General features: G+C 44.8%; 1 protein-coding gene across 1 annotated transcript in view; it reads right to left on the bottom strand.

Moving 5' to 3' along the window:
* TUFM (Tu translation elongation factor, mitochondrial) overlaps positions 1-18,913 on the bottom strand; it is a 379,939-nt gene that overhangs the window by 18,656 nt on the left and 342,370 nt on the right. The window contains exon 10 of the mRNA XM_069652151.1: positions 17,490-17,609. Within this exon, the coding sequence (XP_069508252.1) occupies positions 17,490-17,609 (120 nt within the window). The remainder of the gene's footprint in view (positions 1-17,489; positions 17,610-18,913) is intronic.

The following is an 18,913-nucleotide window of genomic DNA, read 5'->3' as shown; positions in this document are numbered from 1 at the left end:
TCTGTAACAGTATATCTTGTAGTATTCATAATGTGTCATCAATCGCTTTCATGCCTGTACCATGTAACTATGTTATTGCAAGTAACAGCGCCTCAATCCCCCTGGGCTTCTTGCGCGCTATATAAATAAATAAATAAATGCATTTACCATTTTGGTAAGTATGGGTGTGAAAATCTTTGTTTTCCAGTATGATTTTTGGAGGGATGACATTTTCTTCACATGTGGGTTTCATGAAGGAAAGTACTTTTTCATATCCTCTAGTGTAATAGCGTGGAAACTGAAATGTCCATGCAGGGACTGTATTTGATCCAAGCACAACCGGTCTGCCTGGGCGATGTGTTTTGGGCAGCTATGTTCTCCCTTGCTTCAATAATTTTGTTAAAAACGCCTCATGAACCTGGTCACAGTCCTCCTGAGATGGTGTGAAAGGTGGGGAGAGGGTCTTTGGTTTTTCAACAGACTTAAGGATGTTAAAAAGCTTGCTGGTTGAGTTGGTGGCTAACCTAATCTGGTTATTAAAGTAGTCTTTCTTGGCTTAGTCAATGCTGCTCTTATAGATTTTCTCTGTTCTCTTCGAACTCTCCTTATTGGCCTGTGAAGGTGGTTTCAACCATCTGCCCCCTTTCCTTCTCTTTTCCCTCTTAATTTCAGCAAGATTGGTATTAAACCATTCGTGATGGTTACTACTGACCCTGACAAGTTTGGCCTTGATAGGTGCAAATTGCTCCACAAGCTTGTGTGCCCCATGCAAGTATTTCAGGATGATATCCTCGCAAGAATCACTTTCCTCGTGCTCTCCCAGAATTCTACTTTTGTAGCTGTATCGCCCCAATTTTCTTACAGTTCCCGTTAAATATTTTCTTGGGTTCATGGTTACTTTTCAATTTAGTTGTTTTTTTTTAAATGTATAGAAAAGGTCACTTTGAAGTGATCAGACCAGATACACAGCGAGGTTTCTTTCACCCGGGTATCCAGATAGTGTGTGATAACCCTATCGAGTTGGTTCCCGTGAAATCGATATTAAGGCCTTTCTCAAAGTAGATGGCTTCTTTGTCTAGTGGGTTATCTCTCCATCTGTGGAAGTCTCCCAGCAGCAAAGTAGCAGTGTAAGCACTTTTGAGATTGTACATTTTTTGGATGATTTCATCAATTATGTTGATGCAGCTGTATTCTGTAGGGGTATGTGAGGTAAAGTACCCGGTGAAGTACCTCGGAACCTAGGCATGTAGTTGTAGCTGGGAACATGTGAATTGATTCCCTTGCTATAACTGCGACCCCCCAGTCCCCTGATCCCGGACTCTCTATTTTCATGAGATAGTATAGCCCTCGGGAACTGCAATGGCACAGGTTGGACCAATTGAGTCTTGAAGCCATGTTTCAGTGAGGGGTAATGGATCCAACTCCTCTTCCAGGATTAAATGTACGCACTGTGCGTGCTTATTCAACGACAGTGTTGAGTGAACAGGCTTTTAGTACTTTAGGTCCGGTCTCCTTTATTTGTGTTTTTCCACTGTGTCGCATATATGGTTTCTTCAATTTTCGTTGTTTTTGAGGTTTACTTTGATATTCAATATATTTGACCGTGGCCGGGTGACCTGCATTCTGCGCATCCGGTGTTAGGGAGAATTCTCAGAAATGTGCTATTTCACCTTGGAGACCCCCACATACTCATGTATTTTAATGTGATTTTACATACTGTTTCTTTTGGTTGTGGAGTCTGAAACTCCATAGGCATCATCTTTTACAATGTGTCACACAGCACCTTCAGTGCAGTGGCACAGCGCAAAGTCTTTCAGATTTCCCAAAGGTTTAAATATCTTCTTCTCTTGGATAAACTACTGTTTCCAAGAGCAGTAAAGTGAAGTGAAATTGACTTTACTTACCATTGTAACTTTCTAGACCCAGCACACCCTATAGTGCTGGAGGGGTTACCTAGTATCCCCTTTGTCTAGTTTCTCATGTAACATTTTTTATGTTACCCTTTTTGCACTGAATGGCTGGTAGCAGTGGTTTAGTTTGAACTACCATGGTGTGCCTTTACCGTGGGCTGCATTCGCAGCTACAGTAAAGCACTCACGGAAACCATCTTTGTCAAAATGGCCCACAGTCTTCTTTTTCCTCCATTTATTTGTGGAAAGGTCCTTCTTGAGATTTGCTCTGCGCGCCAAACCAGGTTTGGTCTCTTTGTTCATCTCGCCTTCGGCGGGATTCACGAGTGAAGCCCACTTCTGGCTCCATTGTGTCTGGGGTAGGCAGGAACAACACACATTGGGGAGTCCCCCAGATGAACCATTCAAGAACAAATTTGATGGCCCAGTCTTAACTCTTACTGGGTCCCACTCTGTAGGTTATTTGCATCGCCTCACAGAATGTAATACACAGTGCACCGTATTTTTCATTTAGTATAAAAAGGTTATAATTTTATTTCATAGGCCATTGGTCCTACGTTTGACAACATAAAACAAACCACATACAGACATATCAAGGTGGAAGATGTATATATACATCTACTAGCATTTTCATGGTTTATTCAAAAAAGCCAGAGGTGACAGCAAAAATTCTCTGATACGGAGGAGAACGGGCACACATACTGTCTTCCTGGCCCTATCTGGCTAACTAGTCACAGATATACTCCATAGAGCAGTGTCACCTAATTCCAGTTCTAAAATTGATTAAACATGGCAAAGTGAATTACACCTGACCGAAAAAACACATCCCAGGTCTACGTCCATTGTGACGTTGCTGAGCCATGTAGCATAACTCGATCACACAGAGAAACGCCCAGGACGTTTCGGCAGGGTATACATTTTGCTGCCTTCGTCAGGACCCCAAGGGAAATGGAGTTCTGTGGATGTGAGAAATAATTGTATTACTGACACATAAAAACGTATTAAAAACCCAGCAGCCCAAAGGATACAGCCACTGGAAATGTAATATGTAGAAACGTGAGGGGGAAAAAAAGGGATATCCTCCACCAACAAAAACACCAAACTACTGTGTATAAGTGGAAGCCCACATCTAACAAAGATGGTAACATCAGTATAAAAACAGCCTCCACCTGAACATATTCACTATACCTATCCCCGTCACCGGGCGAAAAGGGGACAGTGAAAAAATGAACGTTCAACGAAGAACGTCAAAAGGGGAAATAAGAAGCACTAATATAAAACCCCCAAATGGCTGTGTGGGGTGATGCTGTGTCCAAATACCTGCATGCCAAGTGCCCCAAAGCGCCGGACCCAAGACTAAAAGACCTGCAGTGCCCAAAGCAGAGTACATAAAGGGCTAAAAGGGCCCTATACTTACTGGAAGGGAAGAACTGGCCCTCCCCCCCTTCCCTCCCTCCCCCCCCCTCCCCTCCCCCCTTCCCCCTCCCAAGAGATTTTTCAATGCCACGGAAACGGCAAGAAGGAGAAAAAGAGAACCACCAAGCCTACACGTGTGGGAACAAAAATACAAATGAAAATAATAATAAATATGAGTTACCCCCCCTCCAGTGAGAACCTGTACATCAGGGGATGGCCGCATAAAGAGCTCAACCTATTCCCCCCCTGGAATACCAAAAAGCGACTACTCAATTGCTCACCTAAGTCGGAGGGCTGGACAGATCATGAGTAAATGTCCCTCTGACCTACCTAACCAAGCCCCATATGCGCCGCGTAAGTGCCGCCGAGGCTGCAGAGCTTTTAGGCATGCAGACCGCACCGCGACCATTCCATCTTGCACTCAGTGCGCTGCCGGAAATGAAGTGAATGCTTCCCGTAGATAGGGGAACAGAAACAAAGAAAGGACCCACGGCTAGAGTTTAGACCCACTAAAGCCTGGTGTCAGCATAGTTCGCCCATGTGTAGATGAAGAAATAGGACTGAAAATTAGAACCAGTCGCTGTGACTAGACCGATAGACCATTGATACGGAAGTCACTTGCAAACCCATACTTGCCCCCTCGAAGGAGTTAATTACGCCAGAAGCGGGCCCTACTAAAGGCCAAGGTGTAAATGAGAATAATGATAACGAGGCACTAAGTAAGCAAAAATACTAGTCCAATGCCTCATGACGCCGCAGAAGGTAAAAACCAAAGTTAGATAAATAGTAATCAGTCTATGCAGAACCCTCAAAATGGCTGATTCTATGAAGAAATGTAGCCTGCCAACGACCCCTAGAGAAAACTCCCAAGTCGGGACACTAACCCTAAATATGGGGAAAAAAAAACCAGCAGAAAGAAAAGAAAAGGGGCGAGAGAGGCCAAGGCAATGAAACGGCCTGAAGCGAAGGAACACACGCACACAGAGGGGCAACGCCAAGACCTACAGATTATATGCAAAGGCAATAATAACGCACATGAATCATAAGGGGCGGAGAAGTGGCCTGTCTCAAGTGGGGAACAGGGGAGAGTCACCACAGTAGGGGGTTACTTTCATTTAAACCCCGTTCGATAGTGTCGAGTCGGTGTATCCACCTGGCCTCAGGCAGATTAAGGCTATGTGCCGAGATATTTTGTCTTGGGAATGCTTCCAAGATCCACCAATATAGATCTTCGGTGGAGTGACCATGTTCCATATAGTGAGATACTAATGGTGTATTGATGTTCTTACACCTAATGCGAGATCTATGTTCCACAATCTGTATCTGGGTAGGTCTCGAGGTCTGACCAACATACTTAAGGCCACATGGGCACTGGATACAGTATATTGTATTAAGGGTTTTGCAATTCGTCATGGCACAGATGTCCCATTTCCTATCTCTCACCTGAAAATCTTTGATTCTCTTGGTGTACTTGCAGACTGAACAGCCTCCACAAGGGAAATGTCCTACCAACGGACAGAGATCCCAACCCGTGGTTCTGTTTTTCGAAATCAGAGGTTTCGAGTGTACAAACAGGTCCCTCAGATTTTTCTGTCTGGTCATCGCAAATAATGGCATTGGTTCGTCACTCAGTTCTAATTTGACCAAAGGCCAACATTTTTTGATCAATTTCTTAACTGCATAAGTATGCGTAGTGTAAGGCAAGACACAGACAAGATCTTCTTCCGTGGTGTGTACTTTGGGAGTGAGGAGGCATTCCCCTAGGGGTAAATCTCGCTCTTTTTGCTGCCTTTGAAACCAGTTTCCTTGGGTAACCCCTTGCCACCAAACGTGTTATGAGGTTGTCCGCGTGGGTAGTGTACTCAGTAGTTGACGTGCAATTTCTGCGCAGTCGCAGAAATTAGCCGTACGGAAGATTCTCCTTAACTCCCCTCGGATGGAAACTCGAGAAATGAAGTAATGTGTTTCTATTCGTAGGCTTTCTGAATAATGAACATTCTAAGTTGCCATTCCTTGCGTATATTCTGAGATCCAAAAACTGGATCTCTTTGGTGCTGGAACTGATCGTGAATTTAATCTCTGTATCTTGCCTATTGATCCACAGAAAGAATTCCTGGAGTGCCGAAGCCGGACCATGCCAGATTACGAGAATGTCATCAATGTAACGTCGCCATAGTTTAATATGGCCCACAAACGGGTTGGTTTCCGAGAGGACAAAATGATGTTCCCACATGGCCATATATAGTATGGCTAGACTGGGGGCAAACGCCGCACCCATCGCCGTCTCGTGTGTTTGCAGAAAGAACTGATCTTTATATTGGAAATAGTTCTTTTCAAGGGCCATCGTGAGCAACTCCAAGATAAATTCAGCAGGGGTGTTCCGAGGCGATCTTTCGGTGGTAAGAATATCGCGTATACATTGAACCGCCTCCTGTTGAGGGATACTCGTGTACAATGCACATATATCCAACGTAACAAGGATCCCATCCTCAGTGTTGAATGGCCTCCCTTCAACCAATCTAATCACCGAGGAGCTCCTGGCTAAGAGGCTGCAAACATTTGTCAACGTATTTGCATACAGGCTCAAGGACCGAGCCACAACCAGCAACAATTGGGCGCCCCGGAGGGTTATCAACATTCTTATGTATCTTTGGAATTGCATAGAATGTGGGGGGTGCGCCCTTCCGAAAGGTTCAAAAAGTCGAACTCATCTTTGGATAGCCAACCCCGCTCAAGTGCCAGAGTTGTAACTGACTGTATGGCCTGGCTGAGATCGATACGCGGGTCCTTTTTGATTTTCTTATAGCTAACCGTGTCGTCTAGTAAATTAGAGACCATCGTGTGGTATTGTTGTTGATTAAAGATCACAATGCCTCCACCCTTATCAGCAGGTTTAATAACCAGTTCGGAGTCCTCAGACAGGGTTTTAATGGCTTGTCTTTCCAGGTTAGTCAGGTTATATCTGAGTTGCTGTTTAGTATGCTCTAGGTCCCGGATTCCCTTTAGAACACATTTCTCAAAGGTAAGGATCTCTTTCGTCACCTGGTTGTCAGTAGGTGTAAAAGAAGAGGGGCCTTTTAATCCCGTATCGGAACATTTTTCCAATGGTTCCAAATTTTTAAAAAAGGATTTCAATCTGACTTTCCTCAGAAACTTTCTGATGTCTGTTTCGACTACAAACCAATCGGTACTGGTCGTGGGGACAAATGAGTCCCTTAGCTAGGACATTTCTTTGCGCTTGTGTAAGGGTTTTGCCCGTCAGATTAAATATTGGCAAGGTAAGCTGTGCATCAATCTGGGTTACCTCCTCCGGCGCTGCCGGGACCTGCGTGCCGGGGGGCACCACATAGGGGGCGGATATTGGGGGCCCCAAAACTGGCCTTGCATAGGACCTCTGCCTAAAAAAGGTCTATAGCCTGGTGGTGGGGGCCCAGGGGGGTACTGCGGTACTGCCTGCATATACGGCCCCGGATTGTATCCCTGATTAGAGCCCTGGGATGATTTACTGCCCGAGCTCGAAAAACTTACTCTTGATCCCTGTCTCTGTGAATGACCTATTTGATTCTTGCCGTTTCTAATCTGAAGGAAGTCAGCTGCCAAGTATGGATAAATGGTCTCCAACTTGAACTCCTGTATGTCCTCAGCCAATTTTTTTGTTTTTTTGGTGAGGGTAATGTTCTTAAACTCTTCAAATAATTTTTGGACCTCCTTAAGTTTTTCCTGTGCATTAATGATGACCGTGCTGGTGCGGAATTTTGTCTCTGCCTCATCCAGCTCAGTTTGTATGTGGCTTGTAAGGCGTTGCGCCGTAGAAATAGTAAGATACATAAGATCTCGGCTACATTTAGTCGCAATGAAACTAAAGTTAGTCTTAAAAATTACATCTTCCAGGAATAAACACGGTTCCTTCCTGACCACTAGACCTGCTGGGATGATATTGGCCTTCAGATATTCCCGAGGGAAGGGTAGGCAGGAAGTCAGGGAGGTGCCCGAAACTCCCTGTGCTTAGTCTCCTTGGAGACACAAATGCACTCTGACGATTGGCCGGCTGACTGTCCTGCAAGGACAGCCACCCTGCTGAGTGACTGACAGTTAGGCTGGAATTAATGGGAGTGAACTGAATAAAAGGTGAGTCTTCTGGCTTGGAAGGCAGAGTGACCACTGGACGAAGGAACCGACGAACTTTAAGAGGACACATGCTGCAACTCCTGGACCGTTGGTTTGCCCGGTGAAGCCCTGCTGCAGTGCCGAAATGCCAAGTTCGCATTGACAGAGAAGCCCCTGCAAGGACGACTTCTCCCCTTGAGTTGGCGGGACCAATCAACTCCAAAGTAAGTCACCTGGACATCCATCTCGGAGCTGTTTGAACTTCCACAGAGTTGCTGCTGGAAACCGTACAGCCAGGGAGAGGAACACCAGATTGTGTGCGTTGCTTTTAAGCTGGCCTAGAGCTTTTGGAAGATCCTCCGGACTCCAAAGAAGCAGGACTGTCCGGGCCTGAGCCCCCTCAACAGAGTGCGGGACCCCAGAAGCAAGGAAAGTCCATCTCGACAGCCAGGGACCACAGTGTTGCTATTTGCGGTAGACACGAGGAGCTGAAACACTGAACAGCCACTGAAAGTGAAGTTTGACGGTTGCAAGGTTTTACCGTGCCAGTGCATTGCAGGAGTCCCGACGTCCTCCCTCTTGTCCCCACGACGGAGGACCAGTAACAGCAAGATCTGCAGAGCTGCACAGGAACAGAGGCCATGAGCTGCATTTTTTTCTTCATTTCTAAGGAACTGTAAAAAGTCTGAGAATTGACCTCTTACTGTAGAATGCTTGCAACCTCTAAAACTCACAAGCCTAATCAGCTTGTGTCCCTACATTTGATTCATCTTTTCATCAAAGACTCCTAAGAACTTGTGCAAAGACCTTTCCATTTACTTACCAGAAGTGCTTCATCCTTTACAAGACTTGCCCATTGGCCTTGGCTTAAGACTCTTCTTGGAGGATCCAAAAGTATTTGCCTACTTAAAAATATTTGTGGTCTCTTGTTCTAATAATCTTTGCCTTTGACCAACTTCTAAAAGTATTCTAAATGCCAACAGTAAGATATTAATGTCCCCAGAACCCTAGTTATCGAAGTCACAAGTGGGTGTAGGTTGTGTCTGTAAGCCATCCCAAAAGGGTCTTTACTGATTTAGAAACTAAGTGTACAGTATTGAAGTGCATTTGTGTGTTACTATCTAACTGACATATATACATTAATTTTTTATGCAAGAAACCTTGAGTGTAAGAGTTTATTTGAATAACAGTAAATCACTGTGTAACTCCACTACAGCTCACATTGATCCCTCTTGCGATGAGCCTGGCTGCTCAACACGCTACCAAAATTGTAGTACAAGCTTATAGCAAAGGTTGGGTTTCCAATATCTGTAGGCCTAGTTGTGTGTAATGGTCCCAGAGGGTACTGCATACAAACTTTGCCCAACAAGGACGACCCGAGCTAGAATCCCCTCAGCAGAGAGCAGGACCCAAGGAGGGAAGGAAGTCCCAACCGGTATATGCGACCATGCTGTTTACCGAGCGCTGAAACTGGGAAGTACTGCTGAACCGAAAAGATCCAGTAGCTGCCGACGACCTCCAATTTGCCACCGCAGGTGCCCCCAGACGTCCTGCTTCTTGCCCCCATGACTGAGGCTCAGGGCCCCAGGGTCTGCATTGCTGCAACAGGACAGAATCCAGATGGACCACTCTTCTCTAAACCAGAGGAACTGTTTAGACTTGGGGTACCTACCTCAGTATCTTCTTAGCAGTGTTCTTCTCAGTTGGGAATTGCATTAGCTTACATTCGAGTTGCAAAGTCTAGGGGCGCTGAGGCACTTCTTGAAGACACGCAAAAGTCTTGCACAATGTTAAAGAGTTTTGTTGTAAAAAGAAATCATTGTTGGGTCACAAGCTGGGAGGCTTGTGAAGAAGCAAAGATGCAAGCAACTTTGCAAAGGGCAGCAAATGTAAGACTCCAATGAGAGCAAGCAAGCTACACACAACAAGAGGCAAGGACCCCTAGTTTCACAATACCTAGAGTCTGAAGAAAAAGGTTCCAGCTGGCTTCTGTTCCTGTTGTAGTCCTGCTGATCCTGTTCCTGGGCCTCCGTTGTGGGGGCAAGAGGGAGGACGTCTGGAAACTCCTGTACTACGGTTTGAAGGTTGGCGGCAGCAATGGGCATACTTCAGATCAGCGGCACTTTGTGGTTTCAGCTACTCGCAAATAGCACCACTGCGGTTCTTGGACACCTTGTGGACTTTCTTTGCTTCTGGGGTCGAGCACTGTGTTGAGGTGGCTCAGGCTTGGTTAGTCCTGCTTCGAAGGGAGTCTTGAAGATCTTCCTGGAACTTGGGTCCAGCATAAAGGCGATAAACTTGTCCCGGTGTTCTGGTCTTCTGGCACTTGGTTCCTGCAGCAGCAAAGGAGTACAGCCAGCAGAGTGAGGGGTGCCAGGCAAGTTAGTCTTGGGGCTGATTGGTCCCACGAACCCAAGGGGAGAAGTCATCCTTTCCGGGCTTCTCTAATCGATTAGAAATTCAAAGCTTCAGCACTGCAGCAGGGTTTCAATGGGCAAACCAAAGGTCCAGGAGGGTGCAGCAAGATTCTCTTCCAGTTTCTTCTTCAGTTCCTTCGTCCAGTGGTCGACTCTGCCTTCCTTGCAAAAGACCTCGCCTTTTATGCAATTCTCTTATTCATTTGCAGACTGTCACTCACACAGCAGGGTGGCTGTCCTCCAAGGACAGCCAGCCAGCCAGCCAATCACCTTTGGGTGCATTCTTGTAACCAAGGAGACTAAGCACAAATACTTTCGGGAACCTTCCTTGCTTCCTGCCCTGCTAGACACGCTAGAACCAGAGGCGGGCTTCACCAGTGAATCACGCCAAAGACAAAATGAACAAAGGGACCAAACCTGATTTGGCGCGCAGAGTAAATTTCATGAAGGACCTTTCCAACAAGAAATGGTGAAAAAGAGACCGAGGCCTGTAAAAACGCACAATGGTAGGAACCACTGCCATCAGCCATTAATTGTAGAAAGGGTAACATAAAAGTGAGATTTTATAAAAGTGATAATTCTAATTGGAAAATGATTTTTAAAATACTGTATACTAATAGTTTAAAACGTGTTTCGTATTTATATAGGCAATACCTGCGGATAGCTATTAAGGCAGTGAATATTAGTATTGAGGAATGGACTGGATATGTTAAAGGGTACTATTTCAATGAGAGGGCTGAATCCATACATACGATTAGTGTCAAACAGGGGGGTTTGAGACACTTTCCTTTTGATATTGATATTGTAATAGTAATTAAGAAACTTAAACCATCCAGGGCACCAGGGCCTGACGGTATCGCAAACGTCATAATTAAACGGAATTCAACGAAGTGGGCTACGCTGCTACTTAAATTATTCATGTCCATATGGGAAAGTGGTGAAATATCGGAAAGCTGGAGGAAATCTATCCCTACTTTTCAGAAAGGATCTAGATTTACACAATCAAACTACAGAATGGTAGCTATGCCAGACACGTGTTGCAAAAACTTTAACTCTTTATTGTTGAAAATAATAAAAACATGGATAGAGGTTCAGAATATCATTCCTTATCAGCAAACTGGTTTTAGGGGTGGATATAGTGCTTTAAATAATATATTCACACTTAACTACCTCATCTCTGATATTGTAATACACCCCAAAAGCAGTTTGTCTCCGTTTTATAGACTATACAAAGGTTTAAAAACAGGGATGTGTTAGGTCACCGGTTTTGTATAATGTATATATGAATTTCAGCATGTCATGTCTATTTCTTCCCTCCACAAATTGGAGATGTTGGTATAAGCCATGTTGGTATAAGATGGATATCCTAAGCAGATGACACCATTATAATGGATAAGACTGCCATTGGACTACAAAGATTATTGTAAGCATTGTGTATACGCTAGCCTCAATCTCGTTATCAACCCACAGAAAGCTAAAGTTAACATAATAGGTGCCCAATCAAAGAAAAAGAGAACATCCTAGGTTTGGAAGAACAATGAAGGCTTAGAGGTGGTGGATGTTTATCCATATCTATGAATGCCCATTGTTAACCACGCCTCAATTTCATCATATGAGCACATTTTGTCTTGCAGGATGATAAATAGGTGGAATGTTATCAGAAGGCATCTTGCAGCTAATGGATGTCACTATCGAGGTGTTTATTGAAATATACAAAGGATGCATTGTTCCAGGAGCCATGTATGCATTGGAGGTACTAGAGGGGAAATTTGTTTTATGGTTAGACAGACTAGAGGGTAGGATTTGTAGACCAGTACTTGAGCTCCCCGGTGCGGTTCCGGTTGAAGCAGTTAGATATGAGTTGGGTACGGTTTCACCACCTACATTGAGGAAAATCCGCTGAATCAAACTGTATAATGTCATGAGAACAGTTGAAAATGTGAGCCTTTTTGGCATCATAGCAAATGCTACCCGATCTGGATATACGAATACTTACTTGAGTATGCTAAAGCAATTTGTGCAATATTTTCTCCTTAGTATCGATCTAATAGTGAACAGGATGAGGATCCACAGTTTGACTTAATGAGGAAGAAAGCTATACATTGGGACATGATCAAATCCTTTGAGTACCTACCTAAATAAAATTGTCAAAACGTGTGGTTATTTATTGAAATATAGAAATCGCGATTTAAAAAAGATGTGATGTTTCTATGTTTTAATATATTGCCCTGTAAAGGGTATAGTGATGGTTAGAATTCTGTTCTGTATGAGCTCGGGAAATGTCGATATTGATGCAATGAAGTAGAGACAGTGAGACACCTACATACTGGGTGCTCTAAACTAAGTAACCTCTATGTTAGAGGCTACTCAATAAGTGACATGGCTTTTATTGCATGGGATCATTTCTGGGCTCTATATCAGGAGGTATATGTTGGTGCTGCTTACTACATATGGAAGAAAATTCTAAGCAATGAAGTTTGATGAGGACTGCTTTTATGATGAATTTGTATGTGCAGGTTTATTTTACATTGAGATTGGAGTGGTATATTTAAAAATACCACATTATAAAATATTTATATGTTATGAATTAAGTTTGTGTATATGGTTTTAATTAACCAATTTGCACATTAAAGTTCATTTAAAAAAGGAGGTGTGGTTCCTTGCACTGAACAGCTGGACAATCTTAGCATGATGAAGCGGGGATCACTACAAGGCCCCTGTTTGTGCAGCGAGGTGCAACGTGTTCGGGAGAATTCTCAGAAATGTGCTAATTCCCCTCCACCTTCGAGAACCCCCCCCCCCCCCCGCCCAGCAACTTTGCTGGATTTTGAGGACTAGTATTTTTCCCTGGAGTGTGTGTGAGCCTGTTTTCCCCCCACTCGCTCATGTATTTTGATGTGCGTTTTACTCTTGTGTTTTTTGGTTATGGAGTTTTAGATAACTCCATAGCCATCTTTTTATTGTTGTGTCACACAGCAGTGCAGTGGCACAAGGGTGTCCTTTGACCTTCCCAAGGTTTAAATACCTTCTCTGTGATGAACTACTGTTCCAAAGAGAATTTAAAGTTAAATTGACTTTACTAGTCATTTTAAAAATTCATAGACCCAGCACACACCATATTCCTATAGAGTGCTGGAGGGGTTAGTTAGTATCCCCTAGGTTTAAACACTCTTGTAGCTGTCAAAAGCTACCCTTTCCTATTGAAACGGCTGGTGGCAGTGGTTTTATAACGAACTACCATAATGTTTCCCAACCGCGAACACCAGTAGCTAAAAAATCGGGGCTGCCATGGTTTTTCAATATGGCGCCCAAGACCCCTATGTAAAAACAGACTCATCTTTTTTTGCCGTTTCTTTGTGGAAAGTTCCTTCTGGTGTTGAACTCTGCGCGCCAAACCAGGTTTGGCACCTTTGTTCGTGAGCCTTTGTCGGGCTTCAGGACTGAAGTCCACCCATGGTGTCTGAGTGTCTGGGGTGGGCATGAAGTGGGGGAGGTGCCCGAAACTCCCTGTGCTTGGTCTCCTTGGAGAACCAACTGCACTCTGGCGTGATTGGCTGGCAAGGACAGCCACCCTGCTGGGTGAGTGACAGCTAGGCTGGAATGAATGGGAGAGCACTGAATAAAAGGAGTCTCCAGGACTGGAAGGCAGAGTCGACCACTGGAACGAAAGAACCGAAGACTAGCTGGAAGAGGACGGCTGCTGCAATCACTGGACCGTTGGTTTGCCCAGTGAAGCCCTGCTGCAACTCCGAATTGCCAGATCTCCATTCGACAGAGAAACTCCTTCAATGACGGCTTCTTCCTTTGAGTTGGTGGGACCAATCAACTCAGCAAACGCCTGGATACCATTCTCAGAGCCGATTAAGGTTAACCAGGGAGAAGGACACCAGTTTGTATTTGGAAGCCACAGCTACTTGAGCTGAAGTGACGCCATTTTGTTTGCTCCGACGACGATCCGGTGCAGTGCAGGAGTCCCGACGTCCACCCTCTTGTGCCCACGACTGAGGCTCAGGAACAGAGATCTGCAGGAACTGCCAGGAACCAACGTCTTCAGCTACATCTTTTTGCTTCACTTTAAGGTACTGTGCCATCCGGATGAGAGATCCTAACTCTGGCGGTGAAAGTTTGTGAAACTTTCCCAACTTGAAGGCCTTATCAGCTTGTGACCCAGCATATCATTCGCTTTCATCTAAACTACTTCTAAAAACCTTTACAAAAACTTCTCCATCTGTACCAGAACTGTGCTGTCCTATCCACAAACACTAGACTATTGACTTTGGCCTGGCCTATTAAATTCAACTGACCCTCCTGGTACATTGAACCTTTGCATTATCTGAAAGAAGTGTTTTCTAACCACTTGTACAAACCTCTGCCTTTTGATTCCTATTTAAAAGTATTGAAGTGCCATTTGGCTCCTTTTTCAGGGGAGCTCAAACTGTCCCTACAACCAAGAGTTTTGTGCTGTAGTATATTGTGTTTAATATTGAATTGATTTCTACTAGTGAATGTTTTCCAAATGACCAAATACATGTTTAAGTATTTTTTACCAAGAAACCTTGAGTGCAAGTGTCTATGATTGTGATACTTCTGTTTAACTTATTCTACTGCTCACATTCCCTCATCTTGAGATAAGCCTGGCTGCTCAGCTCGCTACCAAAAGTGTGTGGTACAGACCTATACCAAAGGTTTTTTGCTTACACCTGTTCGAATTGTGTGTGGTGTTCCCAGAGGCTACTGCCTGCAATTCTGCCTAACACAACTGCAGGAGAGGACACTTGTTTCACATATTGGTCAATGCCACGAGCAAGGGTCAAGACTTTTCTCACCCGTCCACAGCACTGATGGAGCCCTTCTGGACATCGGGAAACAATCAGGGCTTTGCTGGGATGGTTGTAGCAACAACTTCCAGGTCTCCAGCAAGATGCTACCCTTCATAGGGGTCTTTGCTCCATAGATCTGTTAAATGGCCTCAAAAGTCTTCCTTTTATCCAGGATTCGAGCTGGAGAAGACCGCAAGTCCACCAACGGTCATGATCTACACCATTCTAACTGGCATGGGGTTTCCAATCCTGGAGAGCCTCTGGCCACCACATCTGCCCAGAACAGAGAATCTGGCATGGATGTGTACTGGAACCACAGAGTCCCAGCACCCACACCGGCCAAATATACACACCACTACTTTGACCGGAAAAGCTGAAGCTTTCTAAAGAAAGGGCTTACCTGCTAGGGCACATCCGGCCCAAGAGGGTAGACAGAAGGCCAAAATACAAGATGATCAATGGACAGGTGAAAATCTTGGAGTCACTGCCATTTTTGGGTATATGGTACAGTAATAGGAACCGTTACAATGCAAAAGTGTACACAAGAAATAAAAAGGCAGCCAAAAATATCTTAACAAAAGCCAGCTGCGAACACATCATGCAAGAAACACCAAGTTGTAGGGACACAAACTATCCTACCGCACCTCACTATGAAGTGAAGAGTGCAGTATAAAATACAGAATTTAACAATGGAGAACAGATTTCTCTTGAACCGATAGCCATTGAGGCTGATCACTGCCCCAAAAACAGATGGGCTTAGCAAGGTAAGTGAAGCAAAAAAGGCTGCACTGGCCTACAAAAGTCAGGACAGGTACAACACAGCAACATTGAGGATTGCAAGGAGGTTTTGGGAGGGAGGGCAGCAAAAAAAAAAAAAAACACTTTTCCCAATACAGTCCATGCACCTTGGGGCATTAGATTTGTATTTGTAATTTTATTTGTATAGCGCACCAGGCCCGGGGGCAACCGGGCGCATCACTTAGTTACAGCATAAGAAAAACAGAGCAATAATTACAAAAGTTTACAGGTATAATACAGAATTTACAGGTATAGTAAAAGCAGTGAAAAGACAAGCAGATTGTATATACATGGGTACGGCTGTTTACAAGTAACCAAAGAACCCAGAGCTAGATGTCTTGGTCGGCCAACCAGGTTTTGGTAAGGTGTTTGAATCTCAGGAAGGAGGGTTCTGCTCCAAGCTCACTAGGAAGCGTGTTCCATAATTTAGCTGCCATGATAGGGAAGCTGGTTCCACCTGATCTTTGGAGATTGAAACGTGGTACGACAAGGCAGTTTGAATGAGCCATTCTGCGGGGTCTAATGGAGTGGAGGGCAAATCGGTTGGCCAGGTAACAAGGAGCTTGGTTATGAAGGCATTTGTGGGTAAGAGCCAGGGTTGTCAGGGAGATTCGGTGTGGGATTGAGAGCCAGTGAATGTTGCGTCTAGTGTCGGATATGTGTTGGCGCCTGGGAATGTTGAGGGCAGCTCTAATCGCATTGTTTTGGACAATTTGTAACTTGTTTAGGTTTCAGCGATTGGTGCCTAGGTACAGTGCATTGCAGTAATCAGTCTTGGATAGTACAAGAGTCCTAGCCAGGGTAACACAATTGGTTGCAGAGAGAAAAGGGCAACAGGCTGTAATAAGCTTGCAGGTATATGCCGCTGCGGATGAGACTGAGTTAGTTTGTCTGGTCAGGGATAGAGTCGAGTCAATGTAGATCCCTAGGGATTGTGTCCCCTTGGCGGTTGGGATAGTATTCCCATCGATAAAGGACTTCAACGTAGATTCAACAGAGAAATGAATGCAATCCTTCCAATCAATCACACCTTTATTCAAAATACAAGTCATAGGGCCTCATTACGAGTTTGGAGGTAGCCATTGTGCTAACAGCACCATGGCTGCCTCCAAACCCGTGTCCGGGTAGTCGGAATGGGGATTTACCGGGTCCTTCCAACCTTGGAAGACCCGGTAAGTCCCCATTCGGAAAACCACTCCCCATTCCCATTCGAGCCCACATAGGGCTCAATGGGAATGGGGAAGGAACCAATAACGGGCCCACCAATAACAGGCCCGCAAATAGCAGGCCCGTTACTAGCTCCCTGGTTCCTTAGCGGCTCCCGCTAAGGGCGGCTGGTAAAAACCAGCCAGCCTTAGTGAGATCCGCTAAGGGACCTCGGTATGCGGCGTTAGGAGGGGGTCAACGGCACCGGCATCCTTACCGGTGCTGTTAACCCACTACCGCCATACTCGAAACGAGGCCCATAGTCCCATATAAGGGGATTGTGTTATAAGGTGTATAGGAGTCTCTTGAATGGACAAGCTGGGTGTGACAACACTCTATAATTGAAAAGTTGATTACCTGAGCATTGTAGTTCTGTTCATAAGCACACTAATCTAAATAACACTAATAAGTGTGTACCTTACCATGACTATCGAGATGGTCTACTGTACATGCTAAGTGACCCTTTCCAACAGTTTGCCTGGACTGCTTAGCCAGTCTCCATATTGAAGAATCAGGAATCCCTGGTAATACCCTGTCAACCAAGTAGGTTGATCCACATGGGTCCTACACATAGGGCAATCTTTCTTGCACTAACACTGCATCATACTAATGACTCCAACTCTACATGTATCCTTAAAAAAGAAAACACACCCAACATATGACATTAGAACGCCATGACAATCAGGGAGGTCCATAACTTGTCTGTGGGCAGATAGCCAAAGCCAATAATACTGCATCCAGAGGATAGCGTGTAAACCAGTTTATCAATACTTCTCCACAGAAAAAACACCACTCTCCCAAGACATCAACTGTGTGTAAAGGAGAAGTAAGGTTACCTTATTAGGAGGCAGGATAACTCTGCAGGCCATATCCCACGTCAGTGAGAACATCACAGGCATAAAGTTGGTAACAAAGGGTTTGTGCCGTCCTCCCTCTTCCTTGCTGAGGATATAAACCTGCAAAAAAATAACAAATAAAATAAAAAAAGGCATTGGGCACCACAGTATAAAATGGTCACGTTTTTGTGAGACCCATGCATGATCTAAGTTGGCTCCCGGTACAGGAGGCTCCCGGTATCTTCCTTCCTCTGAACTAGTCGAAGCTGTAGTTTAGCAGTAATTACGCTCTGGGGGTGTCTTGACAAAATCTCGCTTCTTTACAGAAACATGTTTCACATAACATTACAACAATCTGATGCCCGTTTCCAGCAATGTTTAATGCAGGTGACTACTTAAAATACAACCTTTAGTAGAATTCACAGACATCAAGTTGCCACATATCACGATTGCATAGCACATTCTGTCATGGCCACTTCACTCGAATTGTGCCACTTGCAGTCTGGCATTTCGAACAGAAGAGCAAAACTAAAACAAAATGAAGTAATACAATCAATGTAGGATGCTTAACATATACCTACAGAGGGAGATAGTTAGATGGTGGGTTATCAATGTCTACATTCTGCATTTTTATATTTATGCACTGCTCCATGAGCAGCAAATACTTCAGACAAGCCAAGTTGTCCAGCAGCACTTGTGAGTGGGCCCATTTAGAACAGGCTTCTCTCCCCTTTGCATTTTGGTACATGCAGTTATGCATTTACAATGGCAACGGCATAGATTATGGGAATAAGAATGCAAAGTAGCAAATTTACCACCAGAGACTACCTAACCTCACGCAAAGGGGTTCAGAAGAACAGAGTGGCCAAATTTGGACTCTGCCACAGAATCCCCGTCGACACAGTAGAACTTGGTATGCACTAATCTCCACGTGGCTGCCCTGCAGATGTCCAGGAGCGGAGTGCTAGAGGAAACACGTAGTGGCTGCCACTGCCCTGATGGAGTGCGCTCCGATACTGCCTGGAAGAGGTCTGCCAATCTGCAGATGGCAGTAGGAGAGGCATGCAGAGATCCACAGGAAGATGTAAGGTTTGGAGAGTGCCGTTCCTGTTCCATTGGGGCCCAATGTCAAACAGCTGAGAGGTGTGAGGAAGGCTCTTGGTCTGGGTGATATTGAGAGCCCGTACCACATCCAACAAGTGCAACAACCATTCAGCCAGTGAATTAGGCGACCCAAAGAACACTGGTAATACCACTGGCTTTTCGAAGTGGAACGTGAACGGCACGTTAGGCATAAATGCCAAGTTAGTTTGCAAGAGAAGCTTGGATCTTTGAAAAGTCGGGTACAGCGCTTAGACAACGCCTGGATTTTACCAACCTTCCTGGCGAAATTATGGACCCTAAAAAGCAGTCTTCCAGGGCAG

Source organism: Ambystoma mexicanum, chromosome 3p (genome assembly GCF_040938575.1).
Source record: "Ambystoma mexicanum isolate Mex_15411 chromosome 3p, UKY_AmexF1_1, whole genome shotgun sequence".
Lineage (NCBI taxonomy): Eukaryota > Metazoa > Chordata > Amphibia > Caudata > Ambystomatidae > Ambystoma > Ambystoma mexicanum.
Note: the sequence above shows the minus strand (reverse complement) of the source record. Positions and strands in the feature narration are given on the sequence as shown.